Raw genomic sequence first — 24,986 nt, forward strand, 5'->3', positions numbered from 1 at the left:
GATGCAAACGTGCGACCTCTTTTTAGAAGCAACTGACTCCCTGTCCGGAGGCAGCCAATCACATCGCTCGAATTAGATGACACATACTCAACCTCATGTATCCATGCCACGGTATTCAGATTGGTAAAAAGAAGATGAAATCGAAATTCCCAAAAACCGAATGTATGCCAAGCTATGGCTAGAAGTTACGGGGTTCTAGAACTGTAAATGTTTCATGAAGTAAATTTAGCCCGGAATAAAAATATATTCGACTTTTGATATTTTTACTGTATTTCAAATTTTCTCGTTTATTTTGGGCTGAGAGGTTGAGATGATTTAGATCTTTAATGGCAAGGTGACCGGCGTTACAGTGAAACTGCAATTCCTTCTTCACTCTTGATCAGCGATGGGAAAAATCGAGATTGATAGAATTTCTGCCACTTTCTGCCACAAGTGGCTGAAAATGGCAGAAAGTGGCAGAAATTACCGGAAGGTGGTCGTGGTCAAAAATGGCCGCCGGTGTTTAGAATGGCCGATCTTGATTCTAAAAGACGTCAAAGACAAAAAGGATCATATGGGTTGGATAAGTTTTTCAAGTGTCCTTTGCTACAAAGCATATTGATTTATCATTGGCTGAAATGCAAAATGTTCCGTCAATATTAATATTTACACTGTTTGATGGTTGATTGAATTGATAACAGTATCCATTGATCACTTGCAGTATCCACAGCAATTACACTTTTTTTCACACTCATCAAGACGGTTATTGAATACGATATAACTTTTTTTTAAACGCAATTGTCGTCATTTTGATTCTAAAAAGTTTAAGCCAAATGGCATCCCTGACTCCAATCGATTATGGTGGCAAAATTCAAACTTGATCACACCAATAAGGTTGAGTGGTTGTATCTCATATTCTATGCAAAATACCCATCCCAACGTGTCAAAACTACAAACAGGTAGGCCACTTATTTTGGACTAATTTCTGCCATTTTCTGCCACCAATTTCTGCCAGGTGGTAGAAAATGGCTTTTAATAATTTCTCATCCCTGCTCTTGATTGCTCAAATAAAGAGAGCATGTCAGAAAAAAATGAATGAAATGAAGCATAATGTGGTGGTTATGTAATCAAAGCACTGGATAAAAGTAGTGAATTGAGTAAAAGAACCATAACCCTTTTGCTTCGTTATGGGGGCAACTGTCATCACGCAAGAAATGGCTCCTCAATTTGGCCACCTTTTATTTACGACCGTTGAGGCAAAAGATCCCAGAGATCCGACAACATGGAGCCGGTTGAGCCGCTCATTTTCCATCCACCGCCGTGTTATTCTCGATCGAATAATCCAATATCATCTATCTATCGGGCAATATCTACAAACAACGACAACCATCATGCAAGGCCATGACAGGGTAAGGGCAAGTTTGTGCTTGATTTGCTTTGGTAGAGGCCAACGTGTTATTACGCCTGGTTCTAAACATGAACGCCTCATCAATGACTTTATCATTGATGGATATTGGTCCACCGAGAAGCGTTTGCCTTGTGGATTGTGTGATTCTTGCCGAAAGAAATTGAAAGAATTTTATCAGGGGGGTTTCACCTCCGTTCTCCCCGAGTTCCCAGATTACTCGCCAATGAAATCATTTCGATTCCGGATTGAGCATTCAAAGTCGATGGATAACTCGTGTAGTTGCACCATTTGCACACAATTCAAGTGATTTCGGAACAAATATACGCGTCCCGTAGGTAATAAAAGAGGGCCCGGACAAACCAGATCTGTGGCAACTGAAGCGCATTCTAACTCCAACATTGTGCCCGGGAAAGCTGTTTCGCATTGTCTAAAGTATTTTGGCCAGATTTTTCAATCCGAGACTCACTTGTGCAACAAGATGGAGGCGGTGAGCAACATTTGCAAGATCGTGCCCTCTATGGTCTTACAAAAGACCGCATCACAGGTCCTGACTGATCTGACGGACAAGGAGGGGCTAGTCTCGCTCTCGACCGACTGGTGGACGAAAAATCACGTATCAAAAAGCTGCTTTGAAAGACCGGCAGCAAACCTTGGTATATGCTTCTATAATTAGGGAAATCGCCCAATCGGCCCATCTATCTCAAAATCAATCTCTCAAGATCGCTCTAGGGCTAAGAAAGTACCGAAGGTCTACTGCCTATTATTGCATTTTGCCATGACATCCGATCCTTCTTGGACTCTATTATTACCACTCGGAGAGTGGAATATAGTGACCTTATTTATCGAATTTCCATTGATGAGGGGCGAGATCACCTGAAATTAAGTGGAAGCTAATGTTCAGAGACACGTCGTTGGAAATCAATGGAGCTAAATCCAGAACCTTTGTTGGGCTCGAGGCAGATTATGCGTCCTTTGTAAGGGCGGGAAGGATGACAAGAAGTCTAAGTTCTTCAATAGTGTCAAGAACAAACCCATCCTTCCACATCCTTCTCATTTGATCAACGCCATTGTTTTGGAAGTTTGAGCTCTACCAATGCTCCACATAATGTTAGGTGTGGTCAATAAAGTCTATTCCTCCTGGCTTCTTAAAGTCCCTCAGATCGAGACGTGGCCAAGAAATCTCCACCTGGTCCGCGAATCCTACCACGGAAGATCATTTGAAGGAAATGAGTGCCGAACGTTGATGAAACACCTGGATGAACTTGAGACCATTTTAAAAAAGTGCCATGAAGAAGATTTTGGAAGACCTTTTGTAAAAGCTCTGCGGTCATTCCAAGATATTTTGACTAATCTAGCTTCTGGAATGAATTTAACACCGAAAGTGCACATTGTCAGCAGCCATCTATATGACTTTGTTGTGACCAAAAACGCAACAAAGATCTCACAATCCTCCGAACAGGCCCATGAATCTCTTCATGCAAAATTTCATAAAACTTGGATGAAATATTGTGTAAAGGACGTTGCAAACGAGACCTATTCCAAACAGCTACCTCGTACATTACTCGATTTTGCTCCAACATATTTCATTAAAGTAGGATCCGAATCGTCTCACTTGCATTTCAAATCTCAGTCAATGGGTTATTAGAAAGAATTCAGGCACGTGCGTGACGAAAAATTATCTTCGTTCGTGCACATGTACTCCGCCGTTCCAAATATTAAATTATTGAAAGAATTATTAAACAAAAGGTGACCAAATTGTGGTGAACCATTTCTTGCACATTGACAGGTACCGAAACAAAGCAAAATGATTATGGTCATATCATTCAGTGCTTTCATTCAAAATCAACATTTGGTGTTCATTTCATTCAAAAATCATTGTTTTCCAGACAGCATATATTCATTTGAGAAATCAAAAATGACAAGAGAATTGCAGCTTCTTGCAAGCCCAGTAGTATAGTTTCAGTCACCTTGTCAGCTAAGGCCTAAATGCTCTCAACCTCTCGGCCCAAAGTAAGCGTGAAAATTTAAAATACGATATAAACATTAAAAGTCAAATACCTTTTTATTCCGGGCTGAGCTTAATGAAACATTTACAGTTTTAGAACCCCGTGACTTCAAGCGATAGCTTGGCATACGTTCGGTTTTGGGAATTTCGATTTCATCTTCTTTTTACCAATCTGAATACCGTGCAACCTCATGTATCATGCCTAAAGCATCTATAGGTTGGACGACTTTGAACAGGAATTCCAGTCAGAAGAAGGTTCTTCTCGAGGTGTTTTGGCAGATCATATCTGAATTCGGAGGATAAAAATCCCATCTATTGCCCTATCAAGGAAAATGCAAGATAGCATTGTTGACCCGAGTGAACAAAAAGCCAAGCTTGAAATCACCCTCCTTCTTCAATTCCACCAGCCATAGGAAGCAATCCTCCTTGTCTTATGTTGAACCTGGCAAGAGTTGTCAATGCAATCGAGACAAGAATAATTCTGAGAGGATGTAATAACAGCCAATGCTATTAGAAGATTACCGTCGTCTAGTTGTGATGCCCAAACACTCACTCCTCATTGTTTCCACCAGTCCAGGGGCCCGTTCAGCTCATTTAGTCAGTACAATTCAAATCTACAAGGCGACAACCAAAGCAATATATAGGGCTTGTCAAGTGAACGCGTTCATGAACAACTGGCGTTATTCCATGGAGTAAAATCAAAGACAACATGCCCAGCCAAACTACACTGTGCACCGAATAAATTTTGACATTTATTTCATTTGACCTGCTTGTCTAAGCAAATATCTTTGTGGTATTGAGCCAATTTGATAATGCGTTCACCGAATTACTCCAAACATATTCACTTTGTTGGGTTTTGCAACCCAACTCACACTGGTTTATTGAAAATTCAGTGGGCGGATGATGCCAGTTGGCTGTGATATTTGTCTTAGTTCTCCCTCCCCAAAATGCCCAAAAGCAGGGTGCCGGACCACATTTTTCCTTGAATTTCCTTCACTTGACATCCCCTATTGCCGTTGAATAAAATCATTGTTGTTAGATAAAATCATTACCTTATTCTAACACAATATATTTTTTCACCCGTTCTTCACTCCTCCGGCTCTCGCTTTTGCCAGTATTTAGAAACACTGAACACTCCATCGAGATCAAAAATAAGCTGCGATGAAAAGTACTTTGAAAGTGTAAACGACAAGAGGGTTGGTCTGTGAAAATTTGTGTCCTTTAACTGAACTATTGTGCATTTTGACGACCTTTAATTTGACACGTATTGTGGTCGCATACGGTTTTCACATGACATATTCTAGATCACATTCCCACATAATTGAGTTGGAACCTGCTCTTTCTGCGAATTTTCTGCGATATGTGAAACAATTCTTGGTGACGTCGGCATAATCATCCAATGCAAGATTAAACGTGGCCAAACGAAGAGAATTGAAACGAGCGCTTGTTTTTCAATCCACCATGCTTTTGGTTTGAATTCGTTTACGAATGAGTGAAATACAGTAAAAAAAGCACCACGGACCAGGTAAACAACATTTGAAATGATAATCATGGGTTTTCTACACCAAATTTTAATATTTAGCAACCCGTTTTTAACAAGGAAATGGTGTCGACTTGCGGACCACATTCAGCTCTAAAAAGTATGTCAGAAGTTTCATGAATTACAAAGTGTTTTTTTTTCTCCCGTTGAACGGATCAAATATTTAATGGAGCGTGAAACCACCGACCTATAATTAGAAGCTGACATGTGTTAGTCTCAAAATTTCCGGTTTCATTCTAGAGCAAGTCTGTAATGGATTCTTTGTTTAGTTTTGTACAAATAGTGATTTTTTTTCTTGACTGAGCATTTGGAAACACTAAACACTCCGCGGAGGACGAATCCAAAACCTTGATAGAAGTTGCCTTTGTAGTAAAAACAGAGGTGGTGTCAGTATCTGAGGGTTGAATCACAACTTTGTCACTTAAATGTGCTGAAAATGGAGTCGTCTAAATGCACCATTAGAAGTGTAAACGGAACAGCCATCATTCAGCGAGATGTGAACAACAACTTTGTCATTGAAATGTGCTAAAAACGGGTCGTCTGAATAAATACTCAGCATCTTGAAACTATCTATAGACTTAAACGTCCAATAGATCCAACACAAGTTGAAAAGCTTTACCTACCCTCAACTGGATGGATGTGCTCTTTCTAGTGTGTTGGTTGACTACCCCTAAATCCTTAAGGACGTAACTTGTTCAATATCTTGACATCTTTTCATTGAAATTCCGCTCAAAGCGATATTACTCCAAGCAACTCAAGAGTATTTTTTTCATTTGTGCAACAGCGAATTTTTCATCGATGTAAAAAGAGGTACTGTCACAACAGCTAAGATTCTGAGGTGGAGTAATGGCGATGATGAAATGGAGAGGATGGAATGGAAAAGATCTAAAATGGAACCCTGCGGAACACTGAACTTGCCATGAATGACACAAAGGGATTCCCCGACTTAACCAATTGCTTCTTAAACAATTGCGAACTTTGCCTTGGAAGCGTGCCTATCTCTTTGTGTTTGTTCGCAAAAAGGCCATGCATGATCTGCGTTCTGCTGCAGAAGCTCGAGAAGCTCGAAGTTGAAAGAGCATGTCCCTGAAACGGCTTATCTCGAGCTATATCTGCTATACACTGGTTTGCTTGACTTAAAAAACAATTGAAGTTGTACTTAACTTGTTTTGCTCTTTTTTTAGTTGCCGGCGTAGACGCCTCAAATTGCAAGCGAAGGAAGCAATCTCGACCTTCATAACCTTAAGAAAAGTACAAATAATGGAGAGGCATAGGGTTGGGAGAGAACAATGGTTAGTCTTTGATTACTCATGAATGTAGTGCAAGTGACTGAGACGAAAACAATATACGACATATTGGTGAATATAATATGCCAAACCAAAGTAGTGAGAAAGAGCATAACGAGAGCAGAGTGTGGTAGAGTGAAAATTATCCAAGTTTATTGCTCAGGGAAAGATCTAAAGACATGACCTTGTGACAATTTATAAAAGGCATAACGTTTGAAGGAGACCAACCGCCATAAGCACCAACATCTTTCCATTCCCATCCCAAGTTATGCAGGGATACCAACCCTGTCAGAGTGAGTTCTAAAACCCCGAGGGGCAAAGCCGATTGATTTTAAGATCAATTTCCGACCAGAACGCATTACATTGTAAGGAGCCAGTTGGGTTGGTTGGAAATGATCCAATGAAGGAAGAAGGGGAATGAAGGAGTGAAAGGGTCCTTTGATAAAAAGTGCAAATAAGGATTTGTGAATTGAACAAGGCAGAAAGTGCCCTTGGATGCTTGAACAATTGCAAAGTGGCCTTTCCCAGTTTGGTCGTTTTAGCTGGCCATGAAAGTCAGTATACGCATGTTTCCCCGAAACGAAATATCGCAAAAGCAATATATTTTTTTTTATATGCCTGACAATCTTGACAACTTAAAGAATGCAAAATTTGGGTACTTAGCCGCGAAAGTAATACGGTGTGAAATCTGCACCGAAAATGATCCTAGTTTGAATTTTGTAACACAACTTTTCCGATTATTGAACATTTAGCTAGATCACGGTGTGCATTGGTCGTAATTTTGCTTTTGCGCTCCTCCAATGGGATACGACACGGACTTCTAGAAATGTGGACTGCGAACGGAAGCCAAAAATTCGTATCCCTTTAACCGTTCACTTTATTCCAAATGAGCACTTCCTACGACCCCAAGATCTTGTTAAATACATGAACTTGGCCAAATTTGAGCCCAAACCTATGCTTAGGGAACTCAGGAGACATGGTCAAAGATATGTAGTAAACAATACATAAAATTTGAATATTTGGCCTGCTCTTGGTCACCAACATATGCTTTTGACAACATAACTTTGAAACAATCCACTTTACAAAGAATGATATGAACATGATCTACCTTTAATTGACGAGATCTACGTTTCTTATCTCATTACTTTAATTCTAAAAGTGGCTCAGAGTCGTTATGACCAAAAGCATGCCGATTTGGTGGGAAGCTTGTTCGCGGTCCATGTTTCTAGAAGTCCGTGGATACGACAACAAAGCCCAAAATCAGGGAGCCAACCTTGACTTCTCACGTTTATGCCTTCACTTTGCAAGTGTAACAGGACTAGGCTCATCTAGTTTTCATCCTCTCTTGCATATTGAACGTCCTTCCACGTTGGGTAGAGTGCTTCAATCATTGTTTGGGGACGACCTTATGATACTCCTCGGAAACTTGTCGAGTTTTCACTCAACCGTCTGTTGGATCGGCTGCAGGTTTTGTCCCGCAAATGGAAGGAAACCTTGTATCTTGCAGATGCTTTTAGCGGCATTAGGATGTGTTTGAGAGGGTCGGTTTATGAGCCAAGAAACCATCAATTTGTGATAAATGGGGTTGATTTCTAGCGAAATATTTTCAGAGGAACACATTTATTCTATGGTTTGGATTTTGGCAAATGATTGCGTTTTTGTTCACCTTAATCTTGTTTTGTACTTGTTCTTTTTTGTTATTTTCAATCTATTTCTATCAAGCCTCTCGACCTAATTCAAATGATGTGATTTCAGGCCCAACCCTGCATTTACAGCTGTGCAACATATCGATAGCTGGTACAACGCTGATTTCTTCGAATGAATAGACACAAGACGATTCATGACCTCGGAGCTAAAAAGCAGCAATCGAAGCTTCTATGCTGATAGCCGAGTAAAGATTTTCAAGATACGTTAAGAACATCTTGGAAAGACAAAAGGCAAAACTGGTCTGCCCTTGGAGGCTCAAAAAACGATACTCTTCCTTTGCGGCAATGTCTTCCTATGGTTTTGCCTCATGGAATTTCGAGAGCTCACCTTGATTTGACATTTTTGGATTTTTGGTAAGGTGCATACTAACTGGGAATAACCGTAAGGCATATCATGCCTTACACCAGTCATCAGACAATTTGACCACACTAAAATAAATCGAGAACGCTTTTGATTGTAAGATAGTGTTTCTCAGAATTAGATTAACGAGTTTGATTTGACGTTATCAGGTCAAAGTTGTGTGATTCCTATTTGTCACCTAAATTAGCTTTAACTAGTATGTTATTATGGTCGATTTGGAATGTCTTTGGCTGGTTGTGTTTTCCTCAAACCGAGATCTTAGGTTGTTCAAAATTCTGATATTTTTATTATCATCAATTTGTAGCTGATTTGGTAAATATTTCTTTATTTTGGCAAGTCTTTGAATAACATTGAAACCAATCGTGATCGGCAAATTCAAAATTGATATATTTTTTGGATTTCTGCCTGACATGCTCAAGTACAAAAGTTTCAGCCTACAACCTATATGCACCAAAGTTTAAAAAAAAATATATAGTACAATTCTCTTTACATACCAAGAAGGTGGTTGGAGTGGCAAAAGCAATAAACAATAAACTTTTTTGTGATGTGAAAATATATTGATGTGAAAATTTGTTCTGAATTTTCGCCAAATTCAATAACTGACTTTGCGATACAAAAATGGCGACTATTTTACTCTCATCCACCACCACGTGATTTTTGTAATATAATCAAAATAGTAGTACGGTGTCGAAGTTACAAAAACATAAAACTTATTAACGCACTCTTGCCGATGATTAAAAATTTGGTTGGATCAAAGTAGGTTAATCGTGATTATTCCCATTCAGAATACAATAGCAAGACCCAAAACAAGAGCTTTCGTTACCACTTTTCCTCTCTTTCACTTGACTATATATAGTAGAGAAATGTACCAATAGTATCTCTTCCCCATGGCAGGCCTAGCAAGAGACTCTGTAAAAAAGGTAATTTCCAAAACTAACTTTTTATTGTCAATTTTAATTTACGTCGATTTCAAAAAAGTCATTAATTTTCTGAAGTTGGAAAGAAAATCAAGTTTAAATCCAAATTTTCTCACAGTCCATTCATTGCGAAACCGCGAAAAGAATTGCCCCCCCCCCTAAAAAGATGCACATTCATTTTTCTGGGAGCAACGTAAGTTTCTGAAGCGGTCTGTTCAGAAAGAACCCAAAATAGTACGTTGGATATGCTAGAAGGAACCATCAACTCAAACCAGTTTGAGTTCGTTTTCATGGAGGTGCGTCTTCAGGAACCTTTTGGGTTTTTGATGCGTCAACGGTGTACTTCCACTTGAATTTTCACAGATAAAGAATGCAATCAAATTGAAATGGTTACTTTCCCGTCAAAGTAATTTTCTTTCTAAGGCAAAAAAACGTCCAATCTCGCTCGTGTTGAAAATTGCATAACACCAAAACCGGCGAGGATTAATGTTGTCGTGTGGAGTAGCTTGTTTCTTATCTAGGATCTCGTCATGAAGTCTATGCCTCATGAGAGAGGGACGTGCTTAAAACTAGCCTGTCCTAGCACAAAGCTTTCAGTTACGAATCTGTTCTCAAAAAAGTCGGACAGAACTTCAAAGAGGAACTTAGAGAGAGATAAGTGATGTGTCGCACAAATCTAGACCACTTACAGGAAGGCGACAATTCGCCTCCAAAATCACCTGTAGAGTTCAACAAACAGGTAGGAATGATTTACTTGATAATGGATGATGGATATATCTTTATTTAAGTATACTGCTCTGGGTAGGTCGGTGGACACAGCAAGTTCTTATGGATTGGTGAAGGCATGATTGGCAAGCCCAAAGATACCAGAGAAGCCGAATTCTATAAAAGACGTCCGTCCTTGCTCAAAAAGTATTTACCCAGATGCTATGGAATCATTGAGGGCAGACAACTCTTTCAACAAACCTTTTTGAGGTAAGGCTGGGGAGTTTGCGGTTTTGTAGTTTTGCGGAAATTATCCAGCTCATTCATTCAACCCTTCTCCCTCTTTCAGGGATGCGGAAAATGCAATGCTACACCAAGAGTACATGATCATGGAGAATCTGACCAGTCAATTTGAGAATCCCTGCGTCTTGGACCTGAAAATGGGGACCCGCATGCACGGTGATTCCGCCACATCCGCCAAAATCAAAAGCCAAACCAAAAAATGCCTCAATTCCACGAGCGCGAGGTAAGCTAGACAGGTCATTCGTGCTCTTTTTTTTTTAAGTATCTACATAGTGTGCAAGCTGTTCTTGATAGGGGTGTTTTATTCTTAGCCTGGGAGTGCGTTGTTGTGGGAGTCTGTGGTTCGACCCTCAAAGTGGCAAATATGAGCGACAAGACAAGTACAAAGGTCGAAAATACAACGCGCAAGACTTTGAGGACGCTCTCTGTCGCTTCGTCAGCGATGGAGTGACCTTAAGAGCAGATGTGGTCCTATTGTTGATCTCTCAACTTCGAGGGCTCCAGAAAGCCATCTCCAGCTTGGATTCTCATAGATTTTACGGCAGGTAAAACAGCCCTTACAACATACAAATCCGAACCCGAAGCCAATTCTTCCATTTCTAGCATTACATCATCTAGCTGATAAGATTGAAAGAAGTAGGAAGGATTTTTGAAGGGTCTCTCTCTCTCTCTCTCTCTCTCTCTCTCTCTCTCTCTCTCTCTCTCTCTCTCTCTCTCTCTCTCTCTCAGAGGTGCAACCGCCTAAAATAGCGTCTACAAATAATAGGAAGTAACTGCCCTCTTTTTTGCACATCGAGACTTTGAACACGTGTTACTAATGGGCCTTGCCTTAGATGATGGGGATCCTAATAGTTCAGAAGATGCGATTTTGATCGTCAATGCTCTCTGTTTCAGTTCGTTATTGATAGTGTACGAGGGGTCAAATTTCGAATCGGATTTCCATGGCAACACTCATTCCCAAGAGCGCTTGTCTGAGGGAGACAACGACGAGGAAGTTGATAACCTTCTCGCTCAGGGTGGCGGTGGCGATCCGCAACCGCCTCAAACAAACAATGTTATCATCAAGATGATTGATTTTGCTCATAGTACATTCAAGGGATTCATGGATGACCCAATTGTTCATTCCGGTCCTGATAAAGGCTATCTCCGAGGACTGGAAACCCTGATTAGTGTTCTAGAAAATGGACTGAAATCTGGGCCAAAATTGAAGTCCACATGACAGCAGTCCTGACGGTCGGCACAACGGGATATCGCGAATTTTTTTGGTTCTGTTTGCCTGCCTTTATTTATAGTGTGCAAATAAATTTGATTCCCTGTCCTTTAATAAACAATTGAACCTCTGTACGTACATACATGCCCTTTACGCCAGAGGATATTTGCTATATTTGTCTGCTGCTGGATTTACACCCTCAGCAAACATGAGACGGTTTTCCTGATTGGTGGGAGAATGATCTATTGATAAAACGATCACTGCTATGCTGAACACGGCTTTGACGGAGGAAAGGGTTACTTGAACATTTGGGAGTCAATGCAACATTTCTTTGGTGCGCATGCAAATGACCTCGATAAGAGGTAAGAAAAGGATTGCAATTCGTGTATTGGCAATCGATTGAATTGATTGACTGAAGGAAGGTGACACCATCACTTATGATAAAAAGCGCTGCCAGAATGAAGTAAGGCCTGGATCTCAGCTATGAACGAAATGAGATTGCAATGCAGCCAAATTTCCATGGCTCATCTTCAAAGGCAAGCGCTTTGCATAAAACGATTGGAAAGAGCTTTCAGATCATTGAATTTTTTTTAAAAATCATGAACTACCGTACTGAGTTATCTCCTTTCGTTTATTTTAGCATTGAGACCTTGTGCTTGTCTACATGCCAATTTTAGTCACTTGACTTTACAAAAATAATGGGCCACCTTTGTTTCGCTTTCTAGGACCATCAGGGAGATAAGTAAACCTATCAAGGGCTGAACTTGGCGCGAAGGATGAAAAGAGGACTTCCTTGATGAAAAAATATCCTCTCCGCGGAAGGCATGTCAAAAAATGATAGTGATTTCACAATCTCCGCACAGAGCTATCTTGAGATCATACAAAACAATAATTAACTATTAGCAAGTATTTCCCTTCAAATACGTTACTTTTCATTTTACATCACAAAATCCGTGGGAACAACCTTAATCATACTATCGTTTGCATGGTATAAAATGAAGTCCATTAAGTGTTTAAACACTATGCAAGAAAACAATTCCCTTTTCCAAAAGAAACAAGCTTGCTTCTTAAAAACCAACCAAAAATAAACAAAATTTGGGGCTCCTTTCTAGCTCGGAGATGAGACATAGTGCCTCTTCATTCAAAGAAGTGAGAGATCTTGGGTGGTTTGGAGTAATTTGGCTTTGTGCGGAAAGAAATTACCTTGAATGACAAGTAGATCGTCGTTATCAATTTAAGCTAAAGGAAAATAGTCAAGCCCTGAAATAGCGTTCTCGAATAATTTAATCCTCTAATTATGTGTGGCTGCCGATGCAATGCATCCAAGAAACAGAGACTTGCACGTGTTTTTGTTTTCTTTCGGCAAAACGTATTGGTTATTTTGGCGAATCAAAAAAGAAGAGCAGATAATGTAGATGATGTTGTTGCATCATGAGTGCAACGTTAAGTTCAAAAGTACCAGCATACTTTCTTGTTATATCGATCTGATGGCAAACCCATGCATTTTTGTGACCTTGAAGAAGCACATTGTAAACATGCACATTCATCTATAAACAAATACAAAATCAAAGTAGATAAATTGAGAGCGAACTCGCTTCCAAAATCGAAATAGTGTGATTTTTTGTGTTTCACTCCAAACAGCTAACGCTTTTCTCGACAGTTGTTTAGAGACCCTGTTTTCTCCAACGGTATGTTTCCCCAACCTTAGCAAATTTGCATTCCCCACGAATTTGTGGAGCTTGAAACGAGCACAATTAAAGCCTTTCAGAGTAATTAAAGCAAAAAATCCATGAAAAGAACCATCTAGTGAGATACCCTACCATTGGTACGGGTTAGCATGGGTGACTGATTCTCACAATATTCCGCATTTGACCAGCAAACTAAATTGGTGTAGCCAAAAGGGTAAACGGAACGTATGGGGACAGGTCCGGAATGGTCAGCGAATTTTCATAGAAAGTTGAAAGTGACCCGATTTGATGGTCATGCACCTTCACTGCCAGTCAATTGAATATGCATTCAAATCTAAGTCTCGACTGGCTTTTCAAAGGCCTGATTTGTTAAGCTGGAATTGCATCTTTCGATACAATTTGACATTGGTACAAATTGGTTCATTGTTTACCATTACAATAAAATTCGGATGTAAGGGCAGCTCTGGGGCCGTGAATTTCTGCTCTTATATCCCATGCTCTAGTTCCGCGGCTCCAGAGGCAAAACTGATGAGACACATATTTTGAAGCTATAATTTGATGTACGTAGTTTTACGGTCCAAACAAAACGCAGCCATAAAAATCGAGAAAAATAAAACAAAATGCAAGGAGGGCAGTGTGTTGGCTGTATGTTTGCGCACCAAATACGTAGTTAATTTGTCACAGAATTAGATACTGGCTATGAAGTTTGAAAAAGGTTTGAGGTTTCCAAAGGAAGCACGTTTGACTCTTAACTTTCCGGCAGCTTCGGTCCGGCTTATCCTGGATAGCTTGTCAAAATCGGCAAGGAGCGTTTGCCTCTCCTTGATGGAAGTGGTTCTCTTGGCAGAAGCCATTATGTATGACTGTTTGTTTTTATGGGGAAGCGGCTGAAAACTTGCGATTACAAAATGGCTTAACCAGTTTCCATCGAAAACTTCATTGTGGAGCGCGGGAATTAAAAGAACAATCTTTTGCCGCCATCAATTCTGCTCTTATATCCGATGTGGCCCAAAATTTTGTGCTCTTACATCCGATGCTACTTTACAATACTTTACTACACAATTTGATTCAGGGATTCACAATCCTGCTCTTATATCCGATTTGCTCTCATATCCGATGCTCTTATATCCGATTTTTACTGTACAACGATGGATAGTTGAGAGCGGTGGTGTTTCAAATCAATTCTAACTTTTTTTCAAAAGTGATTGGTGCTGTTTTCAGTGTTTGGTTGGAAAATGGATGGTTTGGGTCGTTTTTAGAAAAAAAATAGAATTAGAAAAGACAAAAATCATGCAAGGCATCATGATTTTGGGTTTTGATTTGTAAAGAGATTATTTTTTTTGTGCAAAAAGTTTTTAGAATTGTTTTTTTAAAGAATATATTGGATGAGACTGAAAACCCCTGTTTTTACATTTTTTGAGAGAACAAATAAACAAGTTGCTCCGTGATCTAATCAAATTGTGAGTTGTGTTACAAAAACATTTTTTGTGCAGTTCTTTTTTTTTTTAATTTTCTTAACTTGACATAGAAAATAGAACTGCTTTAGCAAATGAAGGCATGACTTTCAATTACAAATGAGGGTGACCCTAGGTCATTTTGAAGTACATATTATATACATAATACGTATACATGAACGATTTAGCTCCCGTCTGGTGAACAATTACCACATTCTGTAACGGCAAAAATGGAATCAGAAAAAATATGAACCAACACAAGCTTACCGGGGGCAATTATTGAAGAAACACAAAAAAGAATGCCCAAGGCCCACCTTCACTTTGGAACCCCCCAACTAAAGTGAAAACAAATAAACCAATAATTCTGCGCGCTAAAATACTTCGATATAAATTTGCTATGAACGACCGGGCCTCAATACTGTGACGAAATCCTACCTCAAAATTTACAAAAGTGAATTTTCCCCCCAAGGTCAAGAGGGTGAGAAACTTAAACCACAACTGACGAGACCCATTGAACCTTAATATCCTTTATAGGATCTTTGAATGAACCTATCAAAGCACTAGATAATCGGAGCTTAGTTTCAGCCGCGACCTCGATCCTATAACAACCAATTTCTCTCGTGACTTCTTTCTCTCAACTCTCAACTTCTTTAGTGCATAAGGAAAGTCGACGAGAGTATTTCTTTGGTCTGATTTGATAACAAAAAAGCCTGTCACCTAACGTCTTGAGATGAGTAAAAATAGTTCACCACCATTGAAGTATCGCGTCAAAGAACAAGATTCTTGACCGGGAAAACATAATTTGAAGACGGAGACCTTTGAACTCCGAATTATGCACCTTCTGTTAACCAAATACAGTATCCTAAAATCAGCAAATAACAAATCGGATACGCAATTTTTTTTATCAACTCTCTGGGCAAATGCATCGAAAATGAGACGCAGAAAACGAGCCTTTTGATTTATTGCAAATAAAGGGGTTTGATTACTTTTCTATCGAAAATTTGCATAATCAAGACATTTTTCATCTTACAAGACGAATTTAAAAAAAAAACGAAAAGAGAGAGTAGTGTGCTTTAATGCACACAAAAAGTGTCATTTAACAATGACAAAGAGATACGAATAATATGGGGATCATTGCGTGAACGGTTTCAGCGACAACAAAGGGTTCCATTGCCATATCCGAACCAGTAGCAAAACCAAATATTAGCCTCTTTGAGCAATTTCAATTGACTAGTTCTTGAAGGATAGGTGACACAACAGAACTAGGCTGACAATTGACGCTTGAAAAAACAATATGTGTTGCATCGAACTCCCTCAGCTTGCATCCCCATTCGATCACTCATTATGGCCAGATTTAGGCATCAATGACAAAAACTGAGGGTAAGTTATGCTAAACTTATGCTTCATGTGATTTTCCACTCATTGCACTCATTGCACTCGTTCAATAAATAGGTCATATTAATTAGAACAGCCTAATATCCCAAAGAATTAATGACAATTTTCAATATCACAAAAATAAAAGATCATTTTTCTCGCATAGTCTCACAATAGCTAAAAATGTCATATAATGTCACTTAAAACACTTAAAATTGTTGAAAACCAAGGAAAATTTGACGAACACATCCGAACTAAAGTGTTCAAGGCCTTTCTTACATGCGGATGGATACATCAAACTTTCAAATTAAGGGATCCTTTTTTGATTTGGTTTTTAACGTGTTTTTCTAACCACTAGAGGGAATACAATTCTAAGTGCTATAGCATGCAAGGTTATATTTATCTTAATCTTTATTAGACACTTCGTCTACTAGCGACTTTGAGTTGGCGATCTGGAATACTACAGTTAATAATACTACAAAGTACATACTACACTATAACATACTTCATTATATACTACTACAAAGATTTGTCCAAGTCTGATTTGAAAGATGCTACCAGATCAATAAGGCCTACGTATTCCTTATATGTTGGTTAGAATTACGCAACTGGTCCTCTAATTGCTATTACTTCATTATCTGAAAGAAAGATAGGTATCAATGAGCTATACTCAGGTGGTCTATAAATACTAGTACATGGATTCAAAAGCAAGTCTTCGTACTGTATTGTTCAAGAATCATCGACACATGAAGAAGCCCGACGAGATTGCGCTCAGCTTACGTGTAATTGCATGACCTTAAGATATCATACTACGTAAAAATGATCGTCCAAGTTGACACTTCACTGAGGTATTCAATAGAGAAAGATTAGACCTGATGAATGGCGACAGGTCCGAGAGGTCTAAATATTTTCATATATCAACTAGATTTTACAACATTTGCAGATGACAGATGAATCGGAACAATAGATTATTACCACAAAACTGATAACCCCGTTATGTATACCCTCTCGAAGATGTTTTTGCTGACCATTGGACTTTTGGACAGTAAATTTTATATTGCAAGTTGAATTTAGCCACTATCTATCGCTCATGAATGTGCCTGAAATGAGAAGGTCGTGTACGGAATATAGTATATAAGGTTTATTCATCGTATGCGCAGCATTCTCACCACAGTTTTTTGGGATATGATTTAAGAGCACCCATTGGGGGCGTTTTCCAAAAAAGCGTACAACACTCAACTACTACAAGCACAACTTAATTTCTAACACAATCTTAACTGACCTAAGACACTCTAAAAGTTAAACTCTGAAGTTTTCAAGACTTTTGGCTTACAATTCATACACATCTTTGTTTAGGCAATATGTACGATATAATGCATTATTTGTAGAGATTTAAAGTTAGATCCGCATTTAACAGTATTTTGATCTTTGTTGTTTGTTCTTCAAGTGGTTGAAATTCGCCCCAATTTGTCCCACTTTTTTTGTTTCTTCGCTTCTTTTGTCGAGCAAGCAAAAATCTGCTCATCTAGTTATTGGATCCAGATGAAATGGAAAGACGTCTAATATTTGGCTTGTCATAATCTTCCATCGATATGGACCTCTGACGACGAGGCTTGCCCTGAAATTGTGACAGGTTAACATCAAGATTGATATCGTTGACCAAAGATTGGTAAACTAGTGCCAAGTCGTATCCCTGCCTACCTGGCTGTCGATGGAACTGCGTCGTTCCACTCCCGGCAAGTCCACGCTGGTCAACCATCCCAATCCCTTGCAGAAGAGCAAGATGGAATTAGCCGTCTTGACAGGTGCCTCATCCAAGACATTGCCCACGTCATCGATCTTCAACAAGCTGGTCTTACTCTGAAAAAGTAAAGAAACGGGATGATTCCAAATTCAAAAGAACCACTGAGCTACATTTATAGAGAAGCGCCTATGACATATTGGGTGGGTGTGCTGCAACTTTTGTATCAGGACTGTTAAAGAAAGCAGAAAGCAACTCTGATTCTTAACAGATCAGATGCAACTTTTTGTACATTTACAGGGAAATGGCTCGGGATCTTGAAGGGTACTCGCTTGTTCCTTGATTCTTCTAGTAATAAGTCAATGACAGCCAGGTCTTTATAAATGCAGTCTAAGCCCCGGGAAAGCATTTAACCATAAATATTGTCTAGCGCTCTATACCATACTTTGGGTTAACCAGCATACTAATAAATTACCAACCAGTTTTGATTGCTGATTACGTGCCGACATTGCATTAAACAAAGCATGGCTCTCCTTAGGAAAGTCAGAATCTGTTGTCTTGGTTCTTGTGAGCTAGTCACTTCCCCAAAAACAGCAGAGGTTGACGATTGTTCCATGTTAATTTGACATGCATATAATATTGGAAGGTTCAAAAACTACTTTGAGCTTAAAAGACACAAAGCCCCTTGGTTTTGGAGTTGCATCAATGATACATTGCTAAAATTCTACGCCTTACAGTAGTATAGCATGTGTTGTGCCTTGGAGTTTATGATGTAGGGCGGGTTATCATGGGAATGAATTAACTCCTCTATGCAACAAATCGGTCTCTTACAAATTTCGAAAAAAAAGAATTCCATAGAAACGCCATTTTTCAAATGATGGCTGTTTACATTTTGTTCGGTAGAAACGAGAGGCAAGAGGTCACACTGGATAACAAGGCGGGAAAACGAACAAAAAACAACAAGAACGTTTTTCTGACGATGTAAGCGAGAACAAAAAGAAATAAACGAGAAAGGTGAATCGAAGATACAGTCCACTTTTTATCGTGCGAACACATTTAATGAGTGGTATGCTCAGGCCATGAGATCAATTTTGAAATTAAAAGAGTTCATAAGATCTGTCATTCGCTTTCATTAAACCTCTTGGTAAAATAGAAACACCGGAAATGACTTTGACCTTATTCAATGGTGTGATGAAATACTAAAAGAAAAGTTCTAATTTAATTGGGTTGATGGTCTGTACGATAACATTGGTTGTAACCAACGCAGAGTGTGGGCCAACTTTATTTCTGCTACCTTTCAACTAGTCTTCACACTGTGCTTTCTTAATGGTATCATTTTTTCCATGAAATGATTGATGGCTTTGACAAATTTTGCTAAAACAAGTGGACATTGCCAATGCAAACTATGCTGAAGAACGACCTAGTTTTTGCTCAGATATGTTCGTTCGACTGTAATTCAACAAATAATAGTTGCAATAAAAAGCAGGATATTAGTCCTCTTTCATTGCCGCTTTTACTTTAGGCATATGTCTTATATTTGGTAAATGAGTAATGCGTTTTGCAACTGCATTGGTTTGAAGTTATGCATCTAATTTACCACACGGTTTTCAATTATATATTTTTTTCAAGTTTCAGAAAAAGGGTCTTAAACTAGCTAAAAATGCATTATATCAGCGTTAGTTTTGTATTCTATTTGAACTGCCGGTGAACATGTCATTATTGACAAGTTTGTTTGGATCGATTTCCTGGTTTCAAATAGTATCCTTTGTGTGGCTGTATTCTTGTTTTGGCAAACTGAAGCATTTGCATCATACATCATTGTGGGACCATGAAAAAAAGGTTCAGATTTTTACTTCTATCAAAACTTGGGTTAAATTCCAAGGACACTCGTTTCATTCAGGCAAAAAGCGAGCCTACACAGCCCATGAATTTCTAGAAATTTTTTTTGGACTATGAACAAACCTCCCGGACAATCGACCTGCTCCTGGTCAAAGCGACTCTGAGCCACGTTTCGAAAAAAAAAGATAATAAAATCAGAAACGTAGATCTCTTCAATTAAAGGCACTTCATTTTTATATCACTTGCTTGTAAAGTGGTTCATTTTGAAGGGATGTTGTTAAAAGTTTATGTAACTGACCATGAGCAGGCCGAAAATTCGAATGTTACCTAGTGTTTACTACAATACTTTGGGAATATTTCCTGAGTTTTCTAAGCAAAGTTTTGGGCTCAAATTTGGCCAAGTTCATCCATCTATTCAACAAGATCTTGTGGTCGTAGGGAGTGTTCATTTGGAATAAAGTGAACGGTTTAGGAGACGAGATTTTTTTGATTCTGTTTGCAGTCCACATCTCTAGAAGTTCATGCCTAGCCTTAGAATCGGGCTATAAAGTGATCCACATGCATCAGTTCTGACCTTGTCCATGTTCGAATGCATATGCTCAGCCGATTGCACATTGGCGGTCTTGGACCCGGCCAACAAAAGGGCGTCGCACCGCAGAGTCTTGCTCAACAGGGGTGTGATGTCCTTGCGGTTGCTGTAGGCGTTGGCGTACATGGCCATGTTCTTTTTGTTCAAAGCACGGCCCATCTGCTTCTTGAACTCCTCCAAAGCACCTTCCTTGTTATCGGCATCTTCGAGCTATGGCAAAAACCAATGACAATCGAGCCCCCTTTAGTGAGTGAGTGCTATTTGAGAATGTGCCTTCATGACCCTAGTATACCTTGTGGCCAAATCTCCTGAACACGGTCATGTTTTCAACGGTGGGAGTGAGGTTGTTCACCTTCCACTTGCCAATCTTGTCCTTGAAGGTGTCCATCATCTTGGTCTTGTTGGAGGTGGGATGAATCAAGATCACACCCAAGCACCTGCAAGTATTCGACGAGTTTGTTTGTTTACACACTATATATGTATATTTCCGTAATCTGAGTATGTACGTAGAAGTAGCACCATAATGATTTACCTTTGAGAATGCATCATGGCAAATCGAGCCATGACATTGGCGCCAGCGCCATCTCCAATGCCAATGACGTACTTGATCCTCAATTGGTCCAAAACGGTCACGAGATCCTCTCCCAAATGCTGAAAGATAAACGCTGGGTAAGCATAAGTCGGTAACTGGAGCCGCAATCCCGCCCTACCTGAATGGTAGGAAACGTGAAATTTTCCGGCAAGTCCGTTGCTCCGGGTTCGTGACCAGGCATATCCACGTGAACCAAAATGGCTCGCTTCTTGATCTCTTCGAATCCAGGATGATCCGTGAATTTCTAGGGGAGCAAATGGAACGCACACGCTTGAGCGGTTGAGTCACTTGAATGGATTGGACAATCTCTCTCAATACCTGAATGCTTTCATGATTGCATCCCAAGTCATGAACGGTCAAGAAAACACATTTGGAATCCTTGTCTCGGTGAGCTTCCTCCAAGTCACCCTGAAAGAAAGCGTTATCGCGCACATGAGTTTTGATTGCTTGAGTCAACTCATTACATAGCAATTTCAATATTTTAGTTTATTTACAGTTGTCATTTTCTTGCTGTCGAAACGTGTGAAAAATTTTTCGGATCGCTCGGAGGGATAACTCTCAGAAAGGCAATTTCAAACACTACATGTTCAATGATGGATTAACTCGAAATTCCAGGTTCAACCAGATCCGTTGGCTCTACATACTGGGTGATACTTTTGCGGACTTCCTTGTTGCCAAGTGCTTTAAATGGAATCAATCCCCAAGGGTTCAAATTTAAACGAACGTTTATATGTTATGTAGGTTTAGGTTCATGCGAGTTAGAGTTGACAGATCTGGATAGCCCTTGAATATATTGGGTTGATTAGGAATTTTGGTCAAAACCCTGTCCAAGTGTGACTTGAAAGATTTTTCTAGATCAACACCTACCTACAAATATTTGAGAAAAGTAAGTTGTGTAATGATTCTTTTAATTTGCCTGGATTCTCAAAGGCTTGAAGGAGCTTTCAAAATACACGCTAAGCCTCTACCTAAGGGCGCTAAAGTTGGCCTTAAAACCTGGGAAACATACTTCATCTCAGTTAAACATAAAAAAAAAATAATCACCAAAGAAGCCCTGCTTATTTGGTGGTAAGTCCAATTTTCATGTTCATATTTTCATTTTTCTCTTAAGATACCTTGGTTCGATCCCAAGCTAACAATCTTCTTTGTGGTAATTAGATCACATCACGACTAGTTGATTAGCAGGTTAAATGGGCGAACCTTAGATCATTCCCGAGCCGAGGGTGAGGTACGAATTAATGATGACAGTGTTAACGAAGCGCGAATATCCCACAATTTGGACTCCCACCACCAGATGGCAGTCCTGGGGAAATAACCAGTAATTCTATAGGCTTCCTACGCTACCCGAAAAATCTGTATCTGAATTTGTGGCTTTTTAAAGAATCCTAAGACTATAGAACAAGTGATCGGCTCCGGTGAAATATGGACTGCTTTCTAAAAGAGACCCAGTCTCATGAAATGACTAACATTCCAAATTCCTCTCCACGTTGAAAGATCTGAATCTGAATCTGAATCTGATCTTGAAAGAACAATCTGAATCTCTGATTTGGGCTAAGCTTATTCACCCCCCCCCCCTAAAAAGGATTGGTTTTGATTTCTAAAAGTTGTATTTAGATGCGTTTCATGTCGTTCGCTCGCCATGAATGTTAAGAAGAAAAAAAAGCAATGCTTGTTTTAGCTCATCAGTTCTGCCAAGAGTGTTTGAAAATCTGCTTGCGGAATTGGAATGCAACAACAGAGTCCGATTGTTCGTCACCGTTGTGTGTTACGTAATCTCAGCAAATTGAAAATGCGACAACAAAATTGAAACGTCTTCAATTCGGATCTGAAATCGTTATTTCGCATGAGCCCAATATCTCACACGTCAATCTGAGCTCAATTTTTTGGCCGGCCCCAACCCAGACATCTCTTCAAAATTCTCCGGTTTCTTTGATGCAAGGCTGCGCTCTATTGAGTGAACACACAAAAAAAAAATCTCTCCTGCCCCAAGCAACACCCTCGTAACCTTTCTTTATGAAAGTTGCTTCCAACGGCCAGGTTGAGTGCTCAAGGTATTTTGCCCCCTAAATCAACATTTTGCTCTTCAACAGACAAAACAGAGCGATCGAGTGGAGGGAGAAACATTTTCCGAGGAGCTTTCTCATTGCCCGGGATGAGTTTATTCCATGTGTCATAGAATCATCAGGATGACTACCCGAGTATTAACTCGGGGAGATTGGTGGGAGCTAATGAATTAATGATTACCAAATGGCATGGCATAGCTGGGTTGTCTTCCAATTTTCCGCACTTTCCACCCACTTCGTGTCGTAATGTGTCTAGATTAGTCCGATAACTAGCGACAAGTTGACTTAACTCTGTCCAATGACATCTATTAATGTTCGTAGAGTCATGTCGGAGTATTTCATGGAGATCCGAAATTGGAAAAAACGACTTGCGTCTACAGATGGTTTTGAAACTTGAAAGTAGAGGTATCCAAGGTGTTCGAGCTTTTTTAGCAACTCGCATCATTTTTGATTGTGTACTCATTTCTCACACTTACTACTTTGTGATATTTCAAATCAGATTTTAACTTAACTTCTAATTGAACCCAAAAGATCATGTCACAATAGATAAATATCATAAAATCAGAATCGTTATGGTGAGTGCAGGATAAAAATTTGCCCCATCAATTGTCTAATGAGCTATTAAATTTTTCTAAGATCCATGGTGCGTGGACCAGCATAATTTGTTTTCAAATATCTTGCTATTCCTGCCTGGAATAGATTTTAAACCAATATCAACACTATAGTATTTTTCATTTAAACCTATTGCAGAGTGCATACCTAGTTCAGTTCATGATGATAAAGTCCGCAAAGAAATCCAATATCGTGCCAATTGGCTGAAGCAAAATAGTTCCTATTGGTGCATGTAAATAAAATAATGCTAATGATATATACTAGTAAAATAACTGGGGTCGCCCGGTCAGTAAAGGCGGCCATCATATCATTTATTCCCGCGGTTAACGTGTAAAAGATTCCTTGAGAAAGGTTGGGAGAATAATCGAACCGGGGGTCTTCTCCCAGGCCAGGATATTGCATTCACCCCTACTCCACCTGTCCTTTATGAAAGTGGTCTTTCCACTATCGGGGTTTGAACCCAAACCAATTGCTTGGAAGATTCTTGCCTTACTCGTGCTGCCTTTGAGATGGCTGGGTAAGTCCTAAGAACTCATCCAAACACAGTTGGACAGCAATGCAATAAAGAGCAAATCCAATTCGGTGCTTCAAAGGGCGTTAGATCTATCCCTCTGTCAAGAGATTGTTTCCTCTGAAAAGGGGTTGTAAGCTCTCCACAAATGTTCCTTTGGCCGACGCCAATCAAACAATCTACAAGTTGTGGAGCTCCTCTTTCGGTTCCAATGCCTCGTTCCATTTCTCATTGATCATCCTCTATCTCCATAAGGATTGGACACAAACAAGACGCTCTCTCGCTCTCACATCTCTCGCTTTCAACCAACGCTAATGTCCGTAATAACTGGCCCACTTTCAACCCATTGAGTTGCCATTTAGAATGGAATCAGACAGAGGCCCTTCCTCGAAATGAAAATACTTTGCCTTATAAGCTCATTGACATTGGCCTTTGTCACAACTTTCTCCGTGCCCGAACTCGTTGATTGTCCCCTTATTATTCACCAATTGGTTCAACCCTTTGCTTCTATCAGTGCTCAAGAGCCTAGAGCGACCGACGACACTGTCATGGTATCAACTCGTGACATATTTTTGTTCCCAACATATTTCCACGTCATCTCGACACATACCTGGAGAGAAAAATCTGGCCGTTTTCCAAGATTGCTCTCACCTTGGGTCGATCCCAAAAATTTGTGAGGATCTCAAAAGGTGGGATCAGCTGACCTTTCTTCCTAGGCAATAGCTTTTTAATTCTATGTACGTAGGTGATTGGTTTTCGGGGCATAAATCTCACCTCAATGAAAACATTCAGGGCTCCACATCTTTCCGTGGGGACGACATGGTGATGGGCCCCAGGAGGCCCCGGGGTGAGCATGGCAGCCACTGAGTTCTTCTCGGCGTCAGACATGGTCTTCTTGGAAGCGAAAACAACAACAGATGATAATGATAGCAAAAATTATTGTGGAACAGGCGACTTTGGGGAACGAAACGAGAAACTTGACGAAGAGCACTCAAGATCTCCTTTTCAAAACTTGCTGCTATGAAACGGGCGAAGGGGAACAAAGCTCGAGGAAAAGAAAGAGTGGGAGGCCCAAAAAAATTACTTCCCCTCCATTCTGGCGT

At 39.8% G+C, this 24,986-nt stretch overlaps 2 protein-coding genes across 3 annotated transcripts; one reads left to right on the top strand and one right to left on the bottom strand.

The window, feature by feature from the left end:
* The first annotated feature begins 8,010 nt into the window (after positions 1–8,010).
* On the top strand, positions 8,011–11,554 carry LOC131881593 (inositol hexakisphosphate kinase 1-like). 2 transcript variants are annotated; one of them, XM_059228500.1, is made up of 5 exons: positions 8,011–8,278; positions 10,008–10,177; positions 10,257–10,433; positions 10,522–10,755; positions 11,105–11,554. In XM_059228500.1, the coding sequence occupies exons 2-5, from the start codon at positions 10,047–10,049 to the stop codon at positions 11,427–11,429; spliced, it is 867 nt and encodes a 288-aa protein (XP_059084483.1). In that variant the 5' UTR covers positions 8,011–8,278; positions 10,008–10,046; the 3' UTR covers positions 11,430–11,554. The 2 variants fall into 2 exon arrangements, with proteins under 2 accessions (XP_059084483.1, XP_059084482.1); XM_059228499.1 differs by lacking the exon at positions 8,011–8,278 and adding an exon at positions 9,397–9,941.
* A 5,508-nt stretch (positions 11,555–17,062) lies between these two features.
* LOC131881589 (uncharacterized protein ZK1073.1-like) lies at positions 17,063–24,924 on the bottom strand. Its single transcript, XM_059228495.1, has 8 exons — positions 24,658–24,924; positions 21,016–21,105; positions 20,816–20,941; positions 20,638–20,756; positions 20,398–20,542; positions 20,091–20,315; positions 17,638–17,796; positions 17,063–17,554 (listed from the first exon to the last, which is right to left on the bottom strand). Exons 1-8 carry the CDS (start codon positions 24,769–24,771, stop codon positions 17,462–17,464), a joined length of 1,071 nt encoding a protein of 356 aa, XP_059084478.1. The 5' UTR covers positions 24,772–24,924; the 3' UTR covers positions 17,063–17,461.
* Positions 24,925–24,986: the final 62 nt, after the last annotated feature.

This window comes from Tigriopus californicus, chromosome 6 (assembly GCF_007210705.1).
Source record: "Tigriopus californicus strain San Diego chromosome 6, Tcal_SD_v2.1, whole genome shotgun sequence".
Classification (NCBI taxonomy): Eukaryota; Metazoa; Arthropoda; class Copepoda; order Harpacticoida; family Harpacticidae; genus Tigriopus; species Tigriopus californicus.

Excerpts from the sequence above, each read along its gene's own strand:
- LOC131881593 (XM_059228499.1), top strand. The coding sequence starts at position 9,864 with ATGTGTCGCACAAATCTAGACCACTTACAGGAAGGCGACAATTCGCCT. Across the intron at positions 10,178-10,256 it reads TTTCAACAAACCTTTTTGAG|GGATGCGGAAAATGCAATGC; the intron begins GTAAGGCTGGGG and ends TCCCTCTTTCAG. Across the intron at positions 10,434-10,521 it reads CTCAATTCCACGAGCGCGAG|CCTGGGAGTGCGTTGTTGTG; the intron begins GTAAGCTAGACA and ends TTTTATTCTTAG.
- LOC131881589 (XM_059228495.1), bottom strand. The coding sequence starts at position 24,771 with ATGTCTGACGCCGAGAAGAACTCAGTGGCTGCCATGCTCACCCCGGGG. Across the intron at positions 21,106-24,657 it reads CCCTGAATGTTTTCATTGAG|GGTGACTTGGAGGAAGCTCA; the intron begins GTGAGATTTATG and ends GCTTTCTTTCAG. Across the intron at positions 17,797-20,090 it reads TGCATTCGAACATGGACAAG|AGTAAGACCAGCTTGTTGAA; the intron begins GTCAGAACTGAT and ends TTACTTTTTCAG.